General features: G+C 50.8%; 2 protein-coding genes and 1 long non-coding RNA gene across 3 annotated transcripts in view; all 3 read left to right on the top strand.

Moving 5' to 3' along the window:
* The first annotated feature begins 339 nt into the window (after positions 1-339).
* Positions 340-1,340, top strand: LOC135298531 (uncharacterized). The gene is made up of 2 exons (XR_010360533.1): positions 340-576; positions 711-1,340. It is a non-coding gene; the product is annotated as an uncharacterized LOC135298531 (long non-coding RNA).
* A 467-nt stretch (positions 1,341-1,807) lies between these two features.
* On the top strand, positions 1,808-9,329 carry MRPL1 (mitochondrial ribosomal protein L1). The gene is made up of 9 exons (XM_064416194.1): positions 1,808-1,967; positions 2,057-2,141; positions 3,106-3,361; positions 3,538-3,621; positions 4,882-4,953; positions 5,139-5,250; positions 5,674-5,774; positions 7,088-7,169; positions 9,080-9,329. The coding sequence occupies exons 1-9, from the start codon at positions 1,934-1,936 to the stop codon at positions 9,241-9,243; spliced, it is 990 nt and encodes a 329-aa protein (XP_064272264.1). The 5' UTR covers positions 1,808-1,933; the 3' UTR covers positions 9,244-9,329.
* A 4,318-nt stretch (positions 9,330-13,647) lies between these two features.
* FRAS1 (Fraser extracellular matrix complex subunit 1) overlaps positions 13,648-22,351 on the top strand; it is a 103,018-nt gene continuing 94,314 nt past the window's right edge. The window contains 2 exon segments of the mRNA XM_064416183.1: positions 13,648-13,815; positions 16,106-16,137. Of these exon segments, the coding sequence (XP_064272253.1) occupies positions 13,737-13,815; positions 16,106-16,137 (111 nt within the window). The 5' untranslated portion in view covers positions 13,648-13,736.

The following is a 22,351-nucleotide window of genomic DNA, read 5'->3' as shown; positions in this document are numbered from 1 at the left end:
CTCCCCCTCGGGCAGCTCGGGCCGCGGCCTCCGGGGCAGCCCCGCGGTGCCGACGGCCGCCTCCCCGCGGCGGGGGCCCGGCCCGGCCCGGCCCGGCCCGACATGGCGGCGGCGCCGCTCTCACCTGCATGCGGCGCGGCGGGGCGGCGGGGCCGGCGGCGGCGCGGCGGGGCGGGCGCACACGACATGCGGGCGGCGGCCCGCGGGCAGCGGGGACGGAGCCGCGGGGCCCGGGCGGCGGCGGCGGCGAGGAGGAGGAGGAGGAGGAGGAAGGAGGAGCGGCGGCCGGGGCGCGCAGGGCGGAGGAGCCGGGGGCGGGCGCGGGGAGGCGGCGGCGGGCGGTGCCGGGGCCGCGGCGGGGGGAGCGCGGGCTCCGGCGGCCGCACGGAAAAAGCCTGCCTCCCCCTTTGCCCCCTCCTTCTCCCGTCCTCTCCCCCCCGGTGTCACGGCCGGGGAGTGCGGGGGTTTGAGTGTGCGGGTATGGGGCACCTTTGCTTCTCCTCCTCTGGGCACCGGGGTTTGGTTGGGAGCCCCGGTGTCCGTGGCGCGGGTCCTCGTGGGAGCAGGGAAGTGCAGGTAAAATGAAAATAATTATTAAAAAAAGAGCACCTAGGGAGTGTCTGAGGAAGCAGCAGGCGGTCGGGGCAGCGCAGGGAGGGACAAGACATCAGGCTCCGGGGCTTTTAATTGGAATTTGCTTTCTGCTGCAGCTGCCCCAGCAGATGCTGGAGCCAAGAAGTTCATGGATGGCCGGAGAGCGGGAAGGGCCGCAGCGATGGAGCAGGGAGCGTTGGTAGGACACAGGCTTTGGGGCTGGCTGGCCATTGTCTGCGAGCCCGAAATCCGCGCTCCGGGGCAGCGAAAGGCCAGAGGCTCGCGGGGCACCGGGGGAAGATGGCCAAGGATGCAGGTTCCCTGCCACAGGTGCACACTGAACAGTCTCCTCTCACACCTTTACAATGCCAAGTGCCCGTCCAAAATCACCGCGTCTCCGCCCTGGAGCTGTGAACAAATGGCTGCCGCCCCTCAGCTGAGGTGTTTTAGCCGAGGAGGGTTCGTTCTGCTCCCGTCACCCTCGCGCCTCGCCGTGTCCGTCCTTTCCCAGGACACTGAGCCAGGGCTTGGATTGGATGAGCACGGTTTTGATACAGCTTGTTTTGCACAGCCACCCGTGCCGGGTCTAAAAATCCTTGCACGCGGATCCGTTGGGGAATTTTCAGCAGCCACATGTCCCTGATTTAAAAACTCCTGGACGGGTGTTGACTGGGGAAGACTGCGGGGTTGGAATGTTTTTAGTCAGGAGCACATTGGTGTGGAATAAAAGCCTCCTTGAAGCATTACAGTTTGTGGTGTGAATCTGAGCAGTTCGGGAGATGGTTAAACAAAGCCTTTGGAAGCGGATGCTGCTCCAGGACAGTCTCTTTTCCCACCCATTCCGCATGGGAATAGAAGTGAGACGGCAGCCGGAAAATCTCTCTTTGGACTTGCACGTGGCTTGCAGCAGGCGCTGTTGAGGCACCGACAGGCGATGTTCTCCCGCGCAGACGAGGCCGAACGGGTGCGAACAGCCCACGGCTGAGGGCCGCGGCCCTGGCTGCCCTCAGCAGCCGCCGCCATGTTGGTTCGGGGAAGGGGAACCACTTCGGCCAGCAGCGCTACCAGACAACCCCGGCTTCGCCCTGAGGCCCCTCTCAGGCCGCTGGAGAAGCGAGCTGGAGGCTTTTGACCAGCCCCGGGCAGTGGGTCACCTTCCCGGGGCAGCGGGCAGGCGCCGGAACCCGCGCACCCACGGAACGGCAGGCCCGGGCGCGGCGGGTTGGGGGGACGGCGGTCGGCGGCACACCGCTGGCGAGCCGGTCCCGCCGGAACGTTTCTTCGCGGCCTCGGGGAGCGAGTTCCGTGGGGAAGGGTTGCGGCGGCGCGCCTCGGCAACATGGCGGCGCCCAGCGCCCGCGGGCTGTGGCGAGGTGAGGGGGCCGCGGCCCTGAGGGCTGTGGGGGGGCTCTCCGGGCGGGTCGGGCGCTTCTCTGAGGTGATGTTTGCTGTCTCCCCGCAGCGCTGGCCCTCCCCGCGCTGGAGCAGCGCCTCGCCGCCGTGCCGAGCCCCGCCGGCGCGCGGCCGTACGCGGCGGCAGCGGCCCGGTGAGTGCGGGCCCGGCGTGCCCGGAGGGGCTGGGGCGGGTTGGGTTGGGTTGGGTTGGGTTGGGTTGGGTTGGGTTGGGTTGGGTGTCCGCGGCGCTGGGGCTCGCGGGCTGCCGGAGAACAGGCACTGGGAAAGCGCGGCGCTGCGGTCTTGGGCTGTGCTGCCGCGGGGTGCAGCAGGGTTTGCGAAAAACGCCGGTCACTTGGGTTTTGAAATTTTAAAAGTTTAATGGTAATAAAAGGGTTGTAACAATAGTAGTATAATCAGAGTAATAAAATTTGAACATTTGAGGTTAGGACAATATGAGACAATAAAAACAAAGAGATACGGACGTCCGGGTACCTTTTTCTGGGCAGCACAAGCCCGAAAAAGGACCCCCGTTAACAGAGGATTAACCCTTAAGAACAATCGCCTGTTGCATATTCATACATCTCATACATGATGCATAAATTCCATTCAAACACAGGATTCTGTCTGGTCACTGTCAACTTCTTCCTCTTAATCCTCATGCCGTCTTCCTGTCTGAGCGAGGTGGGAAGAAGTTATTTTTCTGCTGATAAGGGAGCAACAAATTCCCTTTCTCTGAAAGATTTAGGTGTCCTGTGGCTCCTATCTGGTGCGAGCCCTTTCCTAAACAAATATCTTACATAGCATAGTTTCTATTTTAACATTCTGTTATAACCTAAAACTATATTTAATACACGACTTAAGAAAATTAATATAGCATAACTTTCTAGCATAATACAATATTCATTTTAATACTTGCGAAAAGCCAATCACAAAACACACATTTTTCACATTTTCCTTGCCCGGAGACCCTCTGAAAACAGGAAAATGAGAACCGGGTGCTCAGGTGAAAGCAAAGTGCCACGGGAGAGGGAGGGGAAAACCTTGCTTTGTGAAACCGGAGTGCCGTGAAAATCAGATTGCTGCTGACCTCACAGCGCGTCTCTTTGGGTTCAGAGCTGCCAAAAAAGAGGCCAAGAGGAGCAGGCAGGAGAAGGGGAAGGAGGCGGCCAGGGAGAAGCCCCTCCCTCGGAGGCGGCCGCTGATGAGCAAGCCCGTGGACGACGTGTACCTGACGTGGCTCTACAGGAGACCCTCCTACGGGCTGGAGCAGGCCGTGGCCATGCTCAAGAGGTTCCAGGAGCTGGACTTCACCCACCCCAGGCAGTTTGTGTACATCAACGTGTTCCTGGACATGGCGCTGCAGAAGAAGGTGGGGCTGGCGCCGGCGGCACCGCTGCGGGGCTGCTCACTCTCGCCTCCTTTGCCTTTCATTTTCAGGGCCCCGGCTGCCCGTGAGGCTGTGATTTACCCTCGAGCCTTAATTTCCTTTGGTTTGCTTTCATTGTTTTGTTTTTTTGTTTTTGTTTTTTTTTTTTAACTTGCCAGAAAAAAGTGGATCCTTTTTCCAGCGGTGTCGCTCTGCCCCATCGCTTCACGGACGAGGTGAACAAGGTGTTGGTGTTCACAGAGGTGGGTGAGCCAGAATTCCTTCATTTTCGTGGGGTTTTGGTGCTCCCAGAGGTGGGTGAGCCAGAATTCCTTCGTTTTTGGGATTTTGGTGCTCACTGAGGTGACGAAGGCAGAATTCCTTAAGTTTCATGGGGTTTTGGTGCTCACAGAGGTGGGTGAGGCAGAATTCCTTAATTTTCATGGAGTTCTGGTGCTCACAGAGGTGGGTGAGGCAGAATTCCTTCATTTTCATGGAGTTCTGGTGCTCACAGAGGTGGGTGAGCCAGAATTCCTTCGTTTTCATGGAGTTTTGGTGCTCACAGAGTTGGATGAGCCAGAATTCTTTCATTTTCATGGGATTTTGGTGCTCCCAGAGGTGGGTGAGGCAGAATTCCTTCATTTTCATGGGGTTTTGGTGCTCACAGAGGTGGATGAGGCAGAATTCCTTAATTTTTGTTGGGTTTTGGAGCTCACAGATGTGGGTGAGCCAGAATTCTTTCATTTTTTGTGGGATTTTTGTGCTCCAAGAGGTGGGTGAGGCAGAATTCCTTCATTTTCATGGGATTTTGGTGCTCACAGAGGTGGGTGAGCCAGAATTCTTCATTTTCATGGGGTTTTGGTGCTCCCAGAGGTGACCGAGGCAGAATTCCTTCATTTTTGTGGGATTTTGGTGCTCCCAGAGGTGGGTGAGGCAGAATTCCTTCATTTTCGTGGGGTTTTGGTGCTCCCAGAGGTGGGTAAGGCAAAATTCCTTCTTTTTAATGGGGTTTTGGTGCTCCCAGAGGTGGGTGAGGCAGAATTCCTTCATTTTCATGGGGTTTTGGTGCTCCCAGAAATGGGTGAGGCAGAATTCCTTCATTTTCATGGAGTTTTGGTGCTCACAGAGTTGGATGAGCCAGAATTCCTTCATTTTCGTGGGGTTTTGGTGCTCACAGAGTTGGATGAGCCAGAATTCCTTAATTTTTGTTGGGTTTTGGTGCTCCCAGAGGTGGGTGAGGCAGAATTCCTTCATTTTCATGGAGTTTTGGTGCTCCCAGAGGTGAGTGAGGCAGGGTTCCTTCATTTCCATGGGGTTTTGGTGTCCAGCACAGTCCTGCAGCTGTCCTTTGCCAATTAATATTTTATCTGTGTGAGGCGATCCCACGGAGCTGCCATGGGTTTATTCGATGACTCTTTGGACACGATTGTTTGGAATTCTCTCCCTGAGCTCGATTGGCAGCAGAGCAGCAGCAGCCTGCTTGGTAGTCCAGCTGTTTTTAATGACTTTTTTTCTCTCCACAGAACGAGCAAGAAGCTGAGGCAGCTCGGGAGCACGGCGCTGCCATCGTGGGAGGAGTGGAGTTAATCAAATGGGTATATATTTTTCTTAAAGAATTGCATAAAAATCCCCATTTCAGCAGGACTGGGGCCTGGGGAGGCGAGGAAGCCTGGTGTGCAGTGAGCTCCAGCTGGGAGGCAGCAGGCAGAGTGAGGGATGTGCTTTTGGACCCTTCTGTCAGTCAGCTCCAGTGCAATCAGTGGGACTGTGCTTGTTGCAGATCCTGGAGGATGAAATCCAGGCTGATTTCTACGTGGCTGTCCCTGCCATCATCCCCAAGCTAATCCCCCTGAGGAACAAACTGAAAAAGAAGTACCCCAGCACCAAGAGAAGTAAGGAGCAGTGCTTGGTTCCAGCTGCAAACACTTCCTGAGGGAGGTGGAGCCCTGGGGGTGCCTCTGGGATGGTTTTTTTGATGGGTGTGTGGTTACTTTGGGTGTTAGCCTGGGGCTGCACCACTTGCCTTAGGTCAAGGGAACTTTAGGGATCCATTTTTTTTCCTGCCACAGGCAAATCTGGGTTAAGAACCCAGATAAATTTGCCTGCTAGGTGCCCATTTTTGACTGGGGAAGGAGGGAACAGGGAGACTGTTTCTGTGATCTCACTTAGGACACCATTGTCGTGTCTCTGAGACTGCGTTTTGGAGTGGTGTTTGCCTTAATTAACAGATTGAATTATCTCTTTCCTGGTGCCACACCCATCTGTGCTAATTACCATTGCTGAGACCACTTCTTTTATTTCTTTTTTTTTAACAGATTCCCTGGGCAGTGACATTCCCAGGATGGTGCAGTTCTTCAGAGAGTGTCACGAGTACTCGGTGCAGGACGAGAGTGTCATCAAGACAAGAATAGCCAGAGTAAGTGTGAACAGAGCTCTGATATTTCTGCCCTGAGCGGAACTGTAGTATTCCAGGAGGGGGAAAAAAAAAACCATCTTTTCAATCTGTTTCTCCAAGTTTTTGACCATTTTTTCAGCTAATCTGTGAAGAAAATAGAACTCTGTTGTGTGGCATCTTCAGCTGGTTTTAAACTTCTTGGGGTTTTTGGTTGTTTTGTTTTTTGTTGGTTTTTTGTTTTGGTAAATGAATAAACTATAGGTTTGTAAGTCCATGGTCAATATGCACAGGAGAGTCAAAAAGTCTTTGCTTTAACCAAATAATTAAAGACTTCTAATTTTTATAACTGTGGTTCTGGACTGGAGTAGGAAGCAAGAACTGTTTGTGTTATCTGAAATAGAACATTAATTTTGGCTTATTATTTCGTTTTCTCTGCCCTAGGCTTTGGGGTTTTTTTGTTTTCCTTCTGGTTTGTGTCTTTGTAATCCTGCCTGATGTTGGGTGTCCCTCTAACTGAGGGTGGCACAGGCAGGAAGGGTAGGAAATGCCTGAAGCTTTGCCTGGCAGTGTTGGAGACAAATGAGTTGTTTAATTCTCATTATCTGCTCTGAGCTGTGCATGGGCATTCCAGGGGCTTCCTTGTCTGTGTTTTTTGTGTGTAGCTGGAATTCTGGAGCTTGCTGTTGGAGGAGTCAGACTTAGTTAAGAAATAAGAAGGGAACAAACAGCTTAGCTGACCCTTTTTACAGCACCCTGTGCTGCTCAGGAGAGAACTGTTCAAAACATGAAGCAGCAAGATAGATGTGCATCCACAAGGATTTACTGTGGGAAGCTGGTTTGGAAGCTGGCATCTTCCTTTGAATATGAAAACTATTTTATCTGAGCATTACCTGTCCTCATCATGGAGCTGATGAGTTGGTTCTTTTGATTGATTTCATCCTGTTCAACTCCTGATGCCTTCAGTTCTGGGTGTTGATGCATTTTGTGGCCTTTGGCAGCTGCTTCTTGAGCCTTCTTTGCCCAGCTCCTTAATTTTAATGAGGTTTTTGCAAAAGCACTTGGGTATGTGTTGTTTTTTTTAAGAGTTTTCAGCCCTTAAGGCTGCATGTTGTTACAGAGCCCTGGGAATTTCATGTCCTGAGTGGAAACAGGGAGAAGAGTGAGCAAGCCAGCATTTGGCTAAGGCTGTTCATGGGATTTGTCCCTCCTTCCCAGGGAGCACAGAGAAAGGAAACCTATCCCCATGCAGGATAAACACAAACAGCAGTGCTTTCAGACCTGTCCACCTGGGCTCCAGGCATCACCATGACTAACTTGGCACTGTCCTTTTGCAGCTGGACATGCCCACTGAGCACATCACTGCCAACCTGAAAGCAGTCATCCACGACATCTGCACCTTCAAGCCCTCCAATTTTGGTAAGGTTTGTTCAGGCTGCAGCAAACCCCAGTGGGAGATGGGTGTTCTTTACTGGGGTGTCATGCAGTTACCTTGCTGCTCTCCAAATAGCTCTTAAAATTCCTGCTCCTCCAAGGGAAAAGCTGGTCCTCTCTTTCTTTCCCTCTCTTTCCCTCTCTTTCCCTCTCTTTCCCTCTCTTTCCCTCTCTTTCCCTCTCTTTCCCTCTCTTTCCCTCTCTTTCCCTCTCTTTCCCTCTCTTTCCCTCTCTTTCCCTCTCTTTCCCTCTCTTTCCCTCTCTTTCCCTCTCTTTCCCTCTCTTTCCCTCTCTTTCCCTCTCTTTCCCTCTCTTTCCCTCTCTTTCCCTCTCTTTCCCTCTCTTTCCCTCTCTTTCCCTCTCTTTCCCTCTCTTTCCCTCTCTTTCCCTCTCTTTCCCTCTCTTTCCCTCTCTTTCCCTCTCTTTCCCTCTCTTTCCCTCTCTTTCCCTCTCTTTCCCTCTCTTTCCCTCTCTTTCCCTCTCTTTCCCTCTCTTTCCCTCTCTTTCCCTCTCTTTCCCTCTCTTTCCCTCTCTTTCCCTCTCTTTCCCTCTCTTTCCCTCTCTTTCCCTCTCTTTCCCTCTCTTTCCCTCTCTTTCCCTCTCTTTCCCTCTCTTTCCCTCTCTTTCCCTCTCTTTCCCTCTCTTTCCCTCTCTTTCCCTCTCTTTCCCTCTCTTTCCCTCTCTTTCCCTCTCTTTCCCTCTCTTTCCCTCTCTTTCCCTCTCTTTCCCTCTCTTTCCCTCTCTTTCCCTCTCTTTCCCTCTCTTTCCCTCTCTTTCCCTCTCTTTCCCTCTCTTTCCCTCTCTTTCCCTCTCTTTCCCTCTCTTTCCCTCTCTTTCCCTCTCTTTCCCTCTCTTTCCCTCTCTTTCCCTCTCTTTCCCTCTCTTTCCCTCTCTTTCCCTCTCTTTCCCTCTCTTTCCCTCTCTTTCCCTCTCTTTCCCTCTCTTTCCCTCTCTTTCCCTCTCTTTCCCTCTCTTTCCCTCTCTTTCCCTCTCTTTCCCTCTCTTTCCCTCTCTTTCCCTCTCTTTCCCTCTCTTTCCCTCTCTTTCCCTCTCTTTCCCTCTCTTTCCCTCTCTTTCCCTCTCTTTCCCTCTCTTTCCCTCTCTTTCCCTCTCTTTCCCTCTCTTTCCCTCTCTTTCCCTCTCTTTCCCTCTCTTTCCCTCTCTTTCCCTCTCTTTCCCTCTCTTTCCCTCTCTTTCCCTCTCTTTCCCTCTCTTTCCCTCTCTTTCCCTCTCTTTCCCTCTCTTTCCCTCTCTTTCCCTCTCTTTCCCTCTCTTTCCCTCTCTTTCCCTCTCTTTCCCTCTCTTTCCCTCTCTTTCCCTCTCTTTCCCTCTCTTTCCCTCTCTTTCCCTCTCTTTCCCTCTCTTTCCCTCTCTTTCCCTCTCTTGGAATAATAAAGTCAACTTTAAGCAGAGAGCATCTGCTTAGCTGGAGAGGAGATGGTGATTCATGAAATAATTTTAGGAAAGCAGTTTTGTGTAAGCTACAGTCCCATTTTTTGGTGTTGGTACTTGCTTAATGTCTGCCTGAAGAATGATCTTGTCCCTCTCCCAGTGATGCTGCTCACAGTAGCTGCAGAGACCAGCCCATAAAAAGCCACGTACACATGCCTTGAGAAGCCCAAATGAAAACTATAAGGGGTTGCCTGACTTGAAATATAAATGCAGAAAAGTGTGATTTTTTAAATGAATTTAAACCAATGTACATCAGCCCAGTTTAGTGAGGATTACTTTTTCTGCTCTGAGCAGCTTGCTTTTTTAATTTTATTTGGAGTTTCAAGCCTGGTTCTTGTGGTGTTCTTTTACTGGCTTGGTGGCCAACATTTGGTGGGAGCAGTCAGCCTGGAGAGCTGGGAAGGGGTGGAGTGACCAGTTTGGTGTGCCCTTTTTCTTCCTAGATCCCATTGTGCAGAGGCTGGTGATCAGATCCTCCACCAGTGAAGGCTTGCAGCTGAACCTCGATGGAATCCTGCCTCAGGTGGAGAAAGCAGAACAAAAAGAGGAAGAAAATGCAGCTGCTGAGGAGCAGCAAAAGCCTGTCCAAGAATCCCTTAGTACCTGATGCCTTTTCCTCGTGGAGCTGGGCGAGGCAAACGGTGTCACTCAAATCATGCTCTGTGAGAACAGAAAATAAATGGAACTCGTGGATGTCGTGTCTCAGTTGGGTGTAACGTTGTCACGAGCAGGAGCCTGTTGTCAGAACCAAGCAGATGTTTTTCCCCGGGGAAGAGCGGGATGTGTTTTGTGGGGGGCAGCGAGCGTGCAGCTTGCTCCGGTGTGTTTTCCTCGCCTGGTTTTCTGGAATACCAACTGGACAGCCGGCTCTTTCCCGGTGCTTTCCGCTTTCCTTCCAGGAGATGGCGCTCCCTTCCAGGAGCTGGAATTTCTCCTGGGCTGGTTTTTTTTGGGGGGGGCTCTGTTGCTGAACACGTGTTCGTAAAGCTGCACCCCGAAATGCAAGATGGTCCCAGAAAGGACTGGCTATTTACAACAGGGATGAGCTGATCCAAATCTGGCAAGGTTTAAATCATTCCTATTACTGGAGGTGGGCCTCCTTTTTCCAAGAGTTACTGGGGTCTGTCTGCATGGAAATTATTTTAGCTCCCATCAGAAGCATTTGGCTGCTGTCAGTCAGAGTGACCAATTCCTGTCAGGCCACACTGATTATTTTGGTTGTGTGGGGTGCTTGGCTCAGAGTTTGATCCAAAAAAAACCCTTTAAAGTGTGTATAGGAAGGTTTCACACTGACTTAATGGACATTGCGTGTTGTCAGTCAGGGAAAAGCAATGCCAATGTACTGGAATATCTTTATTTGCAAGGCATTACACATGTAAGGGGTATTATGAGGCATTCCAGTGGTTGGGGGTTGTTTGTGGCCCAAAAGGAGCAATCTGAATACGAGTGACCTGTTGGTAAAGAAAAGCAAAGGCTGTGGTATTATCTGCACAGATTTCTTTGTCTTTTCCCTGTTCTCTTGGCTTGTTTCCAAGACTTCACTGTCCATTTTGGGAAAAGATAGGCCTGCCCTCTTTGATTTTAAAAAGAAAAAGTGATGCTTAAGCATAAATGCACAGGTGAGCTTAAATCAGAAGCTCCCAGACTGCTGAGTGTGCTCTCAGAGAATAAGAGCATAGAATAATAAATGTTCCTGCAGGAATCTGCACTTGGAAAATCCCAGAACTGTGGGGACACAGGAAATCTGGGCCTCTGGAGGTCAGGTGGGCAAGAGAAGTGGCTGATGGGCTCAGCAAGTTTTCAGGTGCAGTTCTGAGCTGGTGTTCCTGATTGCTGAAGCAATAATGCCCCGGGCTGTGCCATGCTGAAACAGTGCTGTACCAGCTGTTGAGTGCTTGGGACTTCTTTTTATCCTGGAATGCTGGATTGGCACAGGGTGGGGAATGATGGAGGGGAGGGAGACAACGTGAGATGATTGCTCTTTAATGAGCTGAGTCCCCAGACGTGCAGAGTGGGACTTGTGGTTCTTGGGCCAAGGTGCCTTAGAAATCCCTTGAATTGTCCCACTGAGCGTGACTGCAGTGGCACTGCTGGCTTCTGGAAGTCCCTGTGGGATAGAGGGAGGGAGCACTGCAGCGCCTTCAGCCCTGCAGATGATGGATGATGGCTTTTAGGTTTGTTTGATCTGGACCTGCTGTTGGTTTAACTACGGGAGTCAGGCTTAGTGACACACGCAGAAACATTTGCCCAAAGAAGGAAGAAGTTGTGCTGGCAGCCTGTGTGCAGCTGTGGGGACTGCAGGGTTTAGGCTGACACTCAGCCTCAACCTGGCCTTGTGGGGGAATTCGTGGCACTCCAAAAAACCTGGAATCTCCGTGGGTCAAGCTGAGTTGACGGGGCTCGTGCTGGGAGTTCTGCCACAGCTGGAGGAGCAGGGCAGGCATGTGACAGCTGCCACCAGGGGTGACAGGTTTTTAGTGCTGTGATGGGTGTTCTGAGTGATTAACTATGATTTTATTATCCATGTTCTGCAATACCACTGGTCTTGGCAGACTCTGGGAGAGAGGCTAATGCTGTAGCCAAAGATCTGTCCATGTGGGAAAACTTGGATTGACTGAAATAGGACAGAGAGGGGAAAAAAGCTTTTGAGGCTGACTAAAAACACTGCTAGGAATAAACACAATTCTTCTCCAAGCAGTTATTTCTGTCAGTGCCTCAGCTTGCAGGTGTCTAGAGGCTTCATCCCACCAGGACAGGAAGGGAGAGGTGTCAGTGTGGCCCCTGCAGGACTGCTTGGAAAACAAGGAAAATGCCAGTCTTCCCAAATTGCCAGGTCCTGGGAGATGCCGGGTTGAGGTCACACGTGGTGAAAATGCCACGTCGTTTTTGTGGGCTAATCTCATGGATTTTAAAAGGCTTATTAAAAACATTGTGAAAAAAAAAAAACACTTAAAAGCTGGAAAAATAACTGTCAGGTGTTCTGGAAGTGGGGAATGCAGATGAAATCTCCTTCACTTGCCAGAGATGGATCCTTCTCAAGCCTGAGCCAGCACATGCCCAGCTTTCCAGGAACACAAGGTATGTCTGGCTCCAGTCTCTTCAGCCAGGGATTTGCCAAGTGGAGGAATGGCTCTTTCACACCAACTTGCAGAAGACTGACCTCTGCCTGGAGGTTTGATTAAAAAAAGAGGAGGCTAAAAGTGGTTTATTTCTACAGCCCCGGTGTAGAAATGTGCCATTTTTGTGCCATTAGTTCCAAGATCTGTGGCAGCAGCTGACAGCTGCATCAGTGCTTTGCAAGTTGTGCCCTTCAAGCTTTCAGCCTGTGAACTATCTCATATTTCTCCTGAGAGAGTCTGAAGCTTATTTTATAATTTTACTTGCTGCTAATTTGTAAGTAGACTCGGAACAGAAATGCTGCTTTTATGTTAAATAGGATGCGAAGGACAAAACTTCACCAAACTGAATTTCTGAAAATTTCAAGCCTTTTGCACTGAGTGCAAAACTTGAGAAATGCTGGCAAATGAGTGTTTGCTAGAGGGAAAATCTGAAAAATTATGGGTCTGGAGTTCTGACTTTTAACGGGGTCTTGGGAGCAGTGTTGTGAGAAGAGCAGGAAGGAAGGTAGGAGAAATAGGGAGGAGGAGGCTGTAGATGGACTAGGGAAACAAGTTGTCAGAGGCTAAAGAACAGCAGCAGCAAGATCAACAACACAAATGGTTAAAAGATGAGCTGGACACATTTATATAAAGTTACTGACCCCTCTGTGTGCTTGATTTTAATTATTTTCACCTGTTCTTTCTTGCTGGCGTTCCTTTGAGTTTGGTGAGGTTGTCCAGAGTTTCACCTGAGGAATTAGAAGGGATCTGGGGCTTGTGTGTTTTTTGCTGTGGGAATTCCAGCACAGTGATTAAAGGCATACAGTCCTGGGGAGGGGGAAAAAAAAAAAAAAAAAATCTGACCTCCAACTTAGAGTTCAAAATGGTAGTGTTCATTAGGAAGTGAATCAAAACTGAGCAGATGATGGAGTTACCACGGGGAATTGTTGTCAAATTGAGCTGCCATCGTCGCATTTAATCAGGCAAGGAGGAGATGAAGGCAACAGCATCAGCAGCCCAGGCCGGTGCAACCCTCTGCTGTGTGGGAACTGGGATGCTGCTGTGAAGCAGGAACGCTGAAATTGGCAGGGAAAAAAAAAAAAACATTTCATTCACAGACTAGTAAAAATAAACTCCCTTTCTGAGTTCATTTTAATTTGGGGCTCGGAATGGCTGGAACTTCAAATTGGGGCTGTTTTTCTTTATCCTGTGACTTGCAGGAGCCAGACTTTCATTTGGAAACGTTGGCTCCAAGATGTGTTGAGTGTGCAATGCTGGAGGGGTGACATGGGAAGCTTTTCTTGAATTGACTTAGTACTGTGTGTGGAAGTGCTTAAAGCAAGAAAACTCTGTAAGGGCAGCAGTTTAACTTGAGTTTCTAATGTGGGTTTTTTTTTTTAGTTTGAGTGCTTGATGTGTGATTGCTAGAGAGCTCGTCTTTAACTCTTGCTTGGATTTGCTCTAGGAAGAAAGAGCAAAGCAGCAGCCGCGCCACGAAGAAATGGACATGGAAATAGACCAGGCTTTGATACTTCTTGTTACAATCCTACAACCCAAACTGACACCCAAAACACAGTAAATTAGAGGCTTCCAACCCGGGCGAGGGGGTGACCTCTCCCTCCCAGCCACCGGCGTGGATCAGGTCGGTGGGGTCAGACCCAACACAAACACGTTTGCTTTGCCTAATCCCGGCACGGCTGCGGCATTACCGGGGGCTGCTCCATCCCCAGGCGGCCGGCGGGGCGGGGGAGGAGAAGCGGGAATCCGCAAGGTGCCGGGGAGTAGGAGGGGGGGAAGGAAGGGAGGAGGAGGAGGAGAGGCTCGGGCGCCGGGAGGAAGGAGGGCGCAGCGCTGCCCGGGGCGGGGCGGGGCGGGGGGCGGCGCGGAGCTGCCCCTTTGTCTGCGGGCCAAGTTTGGCGGCGGGGCGGGGGCCGAGGCGCTGCCCCGGCACCTGCCGCGGGCCCGGCGGGCAGTGGCCGCTCGCTGCTCGCCGCCAGGGGCCATGAGCGCCGCCGGGGCCGCCGCGCTGCTGCCGCCGCTGCTGCTGCTGCTCCGCGCCGCGCTGGCCGATGCCGCCTCAGGTGAGTCGCCGTCCCGCGGGCGGGGGGGGGGATCCCTGAGGAGAAAAGCGGCTGCGGGCCGCCTTTTCCCCTGGGATACGGCACGGCTGTGCCTCCCTCAACGCGCTCCCGGCCCGGGCGGGGGTCCGCCTCCGCCCCCCGCCATTTTGGCGGCTTCCCCACAGGCGAGTGAGGGGCGCCGGGGCAAAAAAACCCTCGCGTTTCCCCGGCTGCCTTGCGCGGGGGAACGCGTGTCCCGCTCCGAGTCCCGCTCCGGGCACCGCCGGGCTGCCCCTGAGGGCGGCAGGGAAGGCGGCCGTGCCCGGGTGAGGGGTGCTGCCCCGGCACGGCGTGTGGCGCTGGAGCGGGGCGAGCCCGCGGCGCTGAGGGGCCGGGGCGGGCGGCGGCGGGCGCAGCCCTCAGGCGGCTGGGCAGTGCCGGGGAGGCGTGAGGGGAGCCGGCTGCAGCCGTGCCCCGCTGCTCGCCTTAGCAGGAGGCGGCTGGAGCCGGCTTGGGAGCGCTCGGAGGGACGCGGCGGGTTTTTGTGCCGGTGTGCTGGAGCGAGCCGTGGCCAGCGACGCTGATGTTTGGAGTTTGGGAGCGCTCGTGCCCCTAGGCTGTACTCCGCCCTGTCCTTTGGCCGCAGGTCGTTGGTTTCTGAAGTGGCTGCGATTCTCCCCGAATCCTGCTGCCGCCGTGATTCCCGATTTGGGCTCCTGGCGAGCAGCAGCGGTCACAGGCAGCGATGTGCGTGCGAGCTGAGGCGCTGCTGGGTGCGGGTTTGGCACGGGAACCCGCTGCGTAGCACTCCGACAGACTCTGGCTCTTACCAAAAATAAAAGCTCTCAAACCAGAATACTGCCTTCCCGCATCCAGGATGTCCCCCACAAAAATACCACACCGTTAGGTCTGGGGGGTTTCTCCTTTGGGCGCTTCAGTGTGTGCAAGTCATAATTTGCAGAAAGCTTTTCAGGTGTGCTTTGCAACAGGTGGTGATCACAGCCGGGGCTTCGAGTTCCGTGGAAAATCAGGGCGCTGTCGCACAGCAACCTTATGTGTAGTGTGTTTGGCTCGCCCCATAACTGGGGACAAAAAGTAAAATTTGCTTGTAACGAAGGATTTTCCAAGTCCTGTGGAGCTGGGCTGTATCTTAGCCTCCCTTGGTAACTTGTAAAGGAGGGAGCTGTGTCTCTGCCCTCGGTGGGGAAGGAGGATCAGACTTTGTGCGTTTCCTTTCTGGTCCTACATGGCCCCTATTCCCTGCTCTGGCCCCGGAGGGGATGAGCACACTGGTATTTTAAGGAGCTGTAGCTGTCAGCGAGCTAAAAAGAAAAGGCAGCCAGCCCCGGAGGGGTAAAACAGATGGGTTGTGCTGCTCTTAACTACCTCATATTAAGTTTTTCGGGGCTTTTTTTCCCTCCCATGCCTTCCAATAATGTGTGACCTTGTGTTTTGCACTGAATTTTGAGGTGGAGCTGGATGATGAACCTTGACATTATTTTCTCTTGCCAAATTTGCTGAATTTGAGAGAAGTGTGGCTGGGCTCCTGTGGCTCACCTTCTTGGCGAGGGAAAATAATTCCCGGTGGTGCCTCCACAGCCACTTGCAGCCGAGCTCCAAGGAGGAGCTTTTGATTCCAGAAGTGTAGCTCCCAGGTTTTCCGTACAGATTGGTCTCATCTGCATTTCTCGGGGAACTCCACTCTTTGACAGGGAAATTCTGACTTTGCTGGGTGGTCCCTCGGGGCAGCCTTTCCTTGGTCTCTTTCCCTTTCATCCCGGAGCTCCTCGGGTTGTTTCGGATTGCGCATTCTCCTCGCGCTTTTGGGAGACACATCACGTGCAGTTGCTCCAGAGCGACCATTTCCCAGAAAATCGATGGAAGAGCTGTCTTTCAGCTCATTCCCGGTTTTACTTCCTAACCTTTTATCTGATTATTGGGGCGGAATATGCCAAGTGTGCTCGGATGTGTGACTCCTCTGCCCCTGGCTGGGAGAAGCTTTCTCTCAGCCAGCAGGCCCAGGACAGCTGAAGCAGGAGGAGCCCTGCGAGCCTGTCCTGTTGTCCATGCAGCAGTGATTTAGGAGTGAGGATTCACGCTGGCTCTTCTCACACTGTTATTTTTGGCAGGTCTCCCCTTTTGCTGCTGCCTTTTTGAGCTGGCCAGAGGTCCCGTCCCTTACCCAGAGGTTGCCCAGCTGCCCCAAAACTGCATTTTTTGGTGGCTGCCCAGGTCACAGCAGGTTCACTGGAGGATGTGCTGCTGCTCTTGCTCATTTCTAACCTGATTTATTTTTGTTCTGGTCCCTCAGGTGCCTGTGTCTCCCACGGCTTCCTGTTTGAGGTAGGTGAGCCCCGAATGTGCTCTGGGGAAGGGTTGGAGAGGGTGCTGTTGAACTTTTCTCCAATTCCTGCTTTTTGCCACGCCTGTGGCTGGGGTGCAGGCCACGGGTCTGGCAGCTTCCAGTCTGCTGGAGAACCCACCCCCCCCCCCCCCCCCCGTCTCCTTGGAGAGGTTGGGAATTCTCCCCCGCCAGTCTACCTGGGTGAGGAAGAGACGTGAGGGATTTTCGGGGTGTTGGCAGCCGCAGATGCGCAGCGCCGGGCAGGATGGAGGTGCTGCTTCCCTGAATTAATGAGCTGTTAATGACAGCAGCTTAAACTTTTCCCCCTCAGCTGGTGAGTCTGGCGTACCCGGGGTGATCCTTACAAGCCCAACTCGTTTTCTTTTCTGGCGCCTCTAGAAATGCAATCCGTGAGTGACTGGGTACAGGAATCACAGTTTTTAAGTACTCATGAACAGCGTTTTGCTCGGTAACGCTCGTCTGCCTTGCTCTGGAACTTCGGGGCTAAAAGGAGGTGCCGCAGCTACTTTGTGTCTCTGGAACTCTTCTAAATGTGTTTGCTCCTCACGCTGATGCCCCGTGGAGGGTCCTGGCAGCCCACGATAGAATCCTGCAGCGACTTTTTATTGTGTTGTGAGCGATGGTTGGAAACACTGTTTCCTTTCAGCGTCCGGTTAGGATTTTTGTCCGTGTTTGGTGCAGGATGATGGGAGGGATGGAGCACCTCTTCCATGAGAGGCTGAGAGAGTTGGGATTGTCCAGCCTGGAGAGGAGAAGCCTTGGGGTGAAGGGAACATAAAAGAGATGGAGAAAGGCTGTTTGAAAGGGATGGGGTGACAGGACAAAGGGGAATGGATGGGTTCAAACCAACAGAGAGGATAGGTTCGGATTGGATATTAGAAAGGAATTCTTGGCTCTGAGGGGGTGAGGCCTTGGCACAGGCTGCCCAGAGAGGCTGTGGTTTCCTCTGGATACCTGGAAGTGTCCAAGGCCAGGGGCTTGGAGCACCCTGGGATTGGAGGGAGGTGTGGAGCTGGATGAGCTTTAGGTGCCTGCCAAGCCATTGTGTGATTGCATGTGGAAGTGGCTGGAGGTGAGCTGCTCCTGGGCTGTTGTGGGAATGCTCTTTGCCTCACAAGTCTCTGAAGTCACCTGGAAAACCCTTGGTGCATAAATCCAACCTTCCATGCAGCGATGCAGGCACTGCAGGGTTGCTGGAATTGCTAATGCTGCACAAGTCCTGCCTCCTGCTTGGCTGACTTAGCTCCTTGTAAGCCAGGGTCAGCTCGTGTTTGTGGCTTTGCTGTGAGGGAAAGCACCTCCCTGAGCGTGATTCCCAGCTGAGGTGCTTGGTGTTCCTCCCTCTGGCTTCTCCTGCCAGCGAGTTTTCAGCTCCCTTTACTTAGAAAGAGGAAAATCCACTTTATTTTTTTCTTAGCTGCAGGCCGCCAGGAGACACGCTGATGTCACTCTGGGTGTGTGGGAGGTGTGGAGCTAATCCAAAAAGCTGGAGTCTTTCTGCCAGCTGGTTTGTGCCAAGATGAAGGGAAAAGGGGAGGGGAAGGACGGGGCTGTGCCTCGAGGTGGTGTGAGTGGTGAGTGTGGCTTGAAAAGTGACTTTGTGTCTGCTGGAGGCTGCAGCAGGGAGGGACGAGCCCAGCTGAGCAACATCCACTTCCATTTTGTCCTCTTGCAAACACGGACCTGCTCTGTGGCACCAGCTGCTGGTACTGCACCTAGGGACGGGTTTCTGGGCTGACAGATGGTTCTGGAGGTTTCCTGAGACACAAATGGGCTGCTTGCTTTTAACACCAGAAAGAAAAATTGAGAGAAAAGGTTTTTAGTCTTTTGGGTCGAAAATTGTGAACAGAATAAAAAGCCCTGGCTTAATTCACAGTAAATGGTACTGCACTTGTGCTTCTACCAAAAATTTTGTTTCCCTGTTTCCTTTTGCAATGTCTGTGTGCATTTTGTTGTCAGAAGTTTACAGAAATCCTGATTTTATGCTTTTAGAGTCAGATTTCTGTTTCTATCAGTAGTTTGTGCTGGACAGAATGAGACTGGAAAGGTAACAAATGAGACTGGAAAGGTAATAAATAAAAATAAATAAAATAAATAAATTAAAAATGCTGGGGTTTTTTTCCCCCTCCCAAGTTTCAAATCTCCAGTTCCAGAGATCTTCTACTCTGAATAGATTCAGTGACTTTTAAAATAAATGTTAGCAAGTGCAAAGCACTTCTGGTTAGGGAATATGTTAAATTAACAGTGGAAAATGGGCTGAATTTTCTTTTCGTTAGAAAGGTAAGAAGCTACTACTGAAAAAGGAGATCAGAATTGAATATTTCAGTTGAAAGGTTTGCTTGTTAACTCTTACAATGGTGAAGATATTTTTGTTTTTAAATGATGTGATTTAAATGCCACTGCTTAGCCTGGGGCTACATCCTCTGGATGTACATGAGTGTTTTGCAGTTGAGATTTGTTAGTACAGAAATGCACTGCCTCTCGTGCAGCAAATCTCATCTGCTTGTGGGTTTCAGAAAGCTGTGATCCACTGAGGATGGAAAATAAAAGTGATTTTTGAATCAAGCGTGTGCTGCATGTGTGTTCCTTCTTTGTATTCCCTGAAAACAGCAGTGAAGTACAGAGGGATGGGGATAGGTAAAAGAGGTACCAGGTAAAAGAACCTTTGATGTACAATTTTTCTCCTGAGGATGAAGTGAATTTTTGTCCCTTCATCAGCAAATGAAGGGGACAGAGGAAGACATTTTAATACAAAATAATTTTTCTTTTTTTCCTCTTAGTGGTTCTAAATGTCACCTTCTTGCCCAAGCAGATGCACCCTCATGCAGAAGCAGCATCTCCCAATTCTCCATGAGCTGGGCAGGGGTTCATATCCACAGCCCCAGTGTCTGGGGGCAGCAGTGACACCTGGAGAGGCACGTCCCTTTCCATGAGGTGTGTGGGCAGGGCTGAGGCCCTTCCCTGCACCAAGCACACTTGCCCTGCTGCCAGAGGAGCATCCAGCCACTGCCCCTGCTCACCCTGAGGTGATTTATCTCACCAGGTGTTTCACAGCAGGCTGCCAGGTGCATGGGATTTATCATCCCCTTCCCTCCTCTCCAACCCCTCCGTGCATGTGGACATGTCTGTGTTCATTCACAGTGCCCTCACTGCTCACAAGTTGTTCTTTCTCCTTCTTTTTTCCTCTTTGGATCTCACATTCCAGCAGTCCAGAGCCCAGCAGTGAGGTTGTGCCCCTCTTCAGCTGTCTGCACACTTTTAAGAACAGCCTTTGGAATCCATGGGGGGCTCTTCCTAAACAGTCAGGTACAGGCAGGGCTTTTTTTTGGCAACAAGGGATTTCAAAAAGGCTCCTCTTTGCTTTGGATAGGAAAAATTCATAAATCTGGAGAAATTCATAAACTACAGGAGAGTTCTGGGAGTTCTGGGGCTTTTGAGCTTTGATCTGACACTCTGGGCTGTTCTCCTTGAAGCTGTGTCTGCTGGCTGTGGTGTTCTTCTTCAGAGGCCTTTCTTCTCCACCCTGCTGGTGCAAGACTCATGCCTCACTCTTCTCTGTCTCGTGGGAGCTCACCTGGCAGCAGCTTTAAAGGAGATCAGGGTCTGGACAAGAACTGCCCTGTTCCACATTTTCCATCCCAGTGAGCTTCCCAGATGGGAACTGTTGGTCCACGAGCGCTGACTGAAGCAGATGATAAACATTTGATAGCACAGTCCTGGGAGCTGTGTGCCAGAGCCTTGGCAGGAGAGAGCAGCCTTCCCATGGATTCGTTCAGCAGGACAGGAATTCAGCAATTAACCAGCACTTAGACATTTTCCAGGTCATTGTGCCTTCCATCTTTCAGGCTGCATTTGGGGAGCTCCGTTTATCACACCTTATAATTCATCATTTTCCCTTGCTAGGGTCTCTTCCTCATTCCTTCCCTCTCATCAACCATTTCAAAACCTTGGTCAGGATTCCCATTTGCATTTTCTCTTTAGAGGAGGGGTTGCAATGTCTAATTAACTGATAAGAGTAATTTCAGAAATTTGCTGTACATTTTCAGTGACCTCCAAAGAGCTTAGGGATTTTGCAAGACAGCTGAGGAAAGTGGATCCCCACTTTGTTGGCACATTGAACACCTGGGGTGAAGAAGTCAAGAGGAACTGAGTGTCCTCTCAGGCTTTTGAAATAGATTGTTGGTGTTTTAATCCCTTGTAAACCTTAAGCAAAACTGGACTACTGCATCTGGACATGTGAAATTTCTCATCTCTAGGGTGGTTTCATGGTGTTCCTTTTCCCCTTTCTTTTTTCCCCTTGAATAATCCCCATCAACAATGCCATGATAGGTAAATAAGTTCCTTCAGTGTTGTCCGGGATAAATCATTCCCTGTGCTTTTCCAGCAGGCATTACGTCTCCGGTTACTGCTGTTTTAACCACTGAATTCACCCAAGGTACTCCTTGGCACTTTCAGGAAGACAGAAACTCCCAAATCTGAAGTCCTTCCCAGCTGGGTGCAGTGATTTTATGGCAGCCCGGGGAGGGGCTGTCAGCAGCCACGTGGTGCTCTGAAGTTGGTGATGCCAGGATGCCAATATTTCTGCCAGGCATATTGAATGGCTTCCAGGGGGAATGCAGGCAGCAGGCTTGCCTGGGAAGGCTGCTGTAATTCTGCTGGTGCTGTGGTTTATGGCTGAGCCACAGATTAAGGAGGCCTGTTAGGATAAAACACTCGATTTTGTAATCATTGTATCTACTCCAGAGTCATTCTGTAATGAATCCTCTCACTAACCCCAGGAGCTCAGCAGCCAAAGGATCTTTTTTATTACCAGCTGCTGTGCTGCAGCTAAAGGAGAGTCCCAGCATCTGTGTTTCCCCAGGATCAGCCAGGGGAAAACAATCCTCTCCCTCCTCCCCCAAAAGATAAATCCTGAACATGACTTCTTCCCAGATTAATTTCAATAATTTTAAACCAGATGTTTTGTTACTCAAAAAAAAAAAAAAATTAGTTTCCTAGCCTGCTTTGCATGTGTTTTATGGAGATCAAAATGAAACTTCTTGCAGGCTGAAAACTGGGAAATTTTAGTTTAATAAATTTTTGGGGACGTCAACAGGAGCTGAAAGATTGCAAAGACAAGAAACTTGGAACCCTTTGGTTATCAAACTAGAGCTCTTGTTTCTAACAGAATGCCTCCTTGAAAATCAGAAACTTTTCCTTTCCTGGGAATTCACCTGCTGTCCTGCCTGAATAGATTTGGCCATGGTCATGTGGGATTAATTCCTTTTGGGTGCTCAGCCAGCTCGAGACCGACATGCCATACATCAGGTGTCGTGGTTCATGGCTGTTTATGTTTTCAGAGGAAACACAGGGCTGGTTGTTTAATTGTGAAAAGCTCCTGGTGCTGGAGACACAGTTGTCATTGCTGACATGCCAAGAGACAGTTCTGAGTTAGTGGATGCTGTAAATCCTTTTATGCATCGAGCCTGGAAAAGTGGTTTCAGGGGAAAACATGAGCAAACTTGTTAGCAATTTCTTTCCCGCATTTTTTTTGCGGTTTTATGGATTCTCCTATATATGTAAGAAGCCTGATTTTCTAGAGTGCCTAAGGAATTCTCTGTGTTGCAGAGTAGAAATAACTTGCTATGCTTTTATTCCAGTGGGTTAATTTTTTGTTGTTATTTAAAAAAAATCAGAATCTAAAAGTGTTCCATTTTGAAAGCATGGGTTTGGTTTTAAATTGGAGGCACTTAAGAACTGCATCTACTCCTTTCTGTCTTGATTTCTCTGTGAAACTGTGAGACCATCGTGGTTATGGAAAGGGAACCCTAAAAGTGCCTCAGTCTGATGTTAAATGGAAATATTCAAACCAAAAATGAATTGTGTGCTTCCATTGAGTGACATAAAGAGTAATTCCTAGACCTCTTTCCCATGGTTTATTTAAAACAAAAATTCCCTCAATGAAACAACAAACTTAATGAAAACCTGTTTAAATTTTAATGAAATCCTTAGGACAAAGCAAAGTCGAATATGTTACTTCCAAGGACGCTGGGAGACTACATATTAGATAAAATGGAACAATTGAGATACAGCTGATTAAAAATTGAGCAGAATTTGCCCCAGAATTTAGGCTTTAAGCCTTATTACCTGAGAGAAGTCTGCCATGACTGCAGGGCAGTGTTTTGCAGTATTTTTTTTTTTTTAATCCCATGT

Source organism: Passer domesticus, chromosome 4, assembly GCF_036417665.1.
Source record: "Passer domesticus isolate bPasDom1 chromosome 4, bPasDom1.hap1, whole genome shotgun sequence".
Lineage (NCBI taxonomy): Eukaryota > Metazoa > Chordata > Aves > Passeriformes > Passeridae > Passer > Passer domesticus.
The sequence above is the reverse complement of the archived record's forward strand: the minus strand, read 5'-3'. Positions and strand labels throughout refer to the sequence as shown.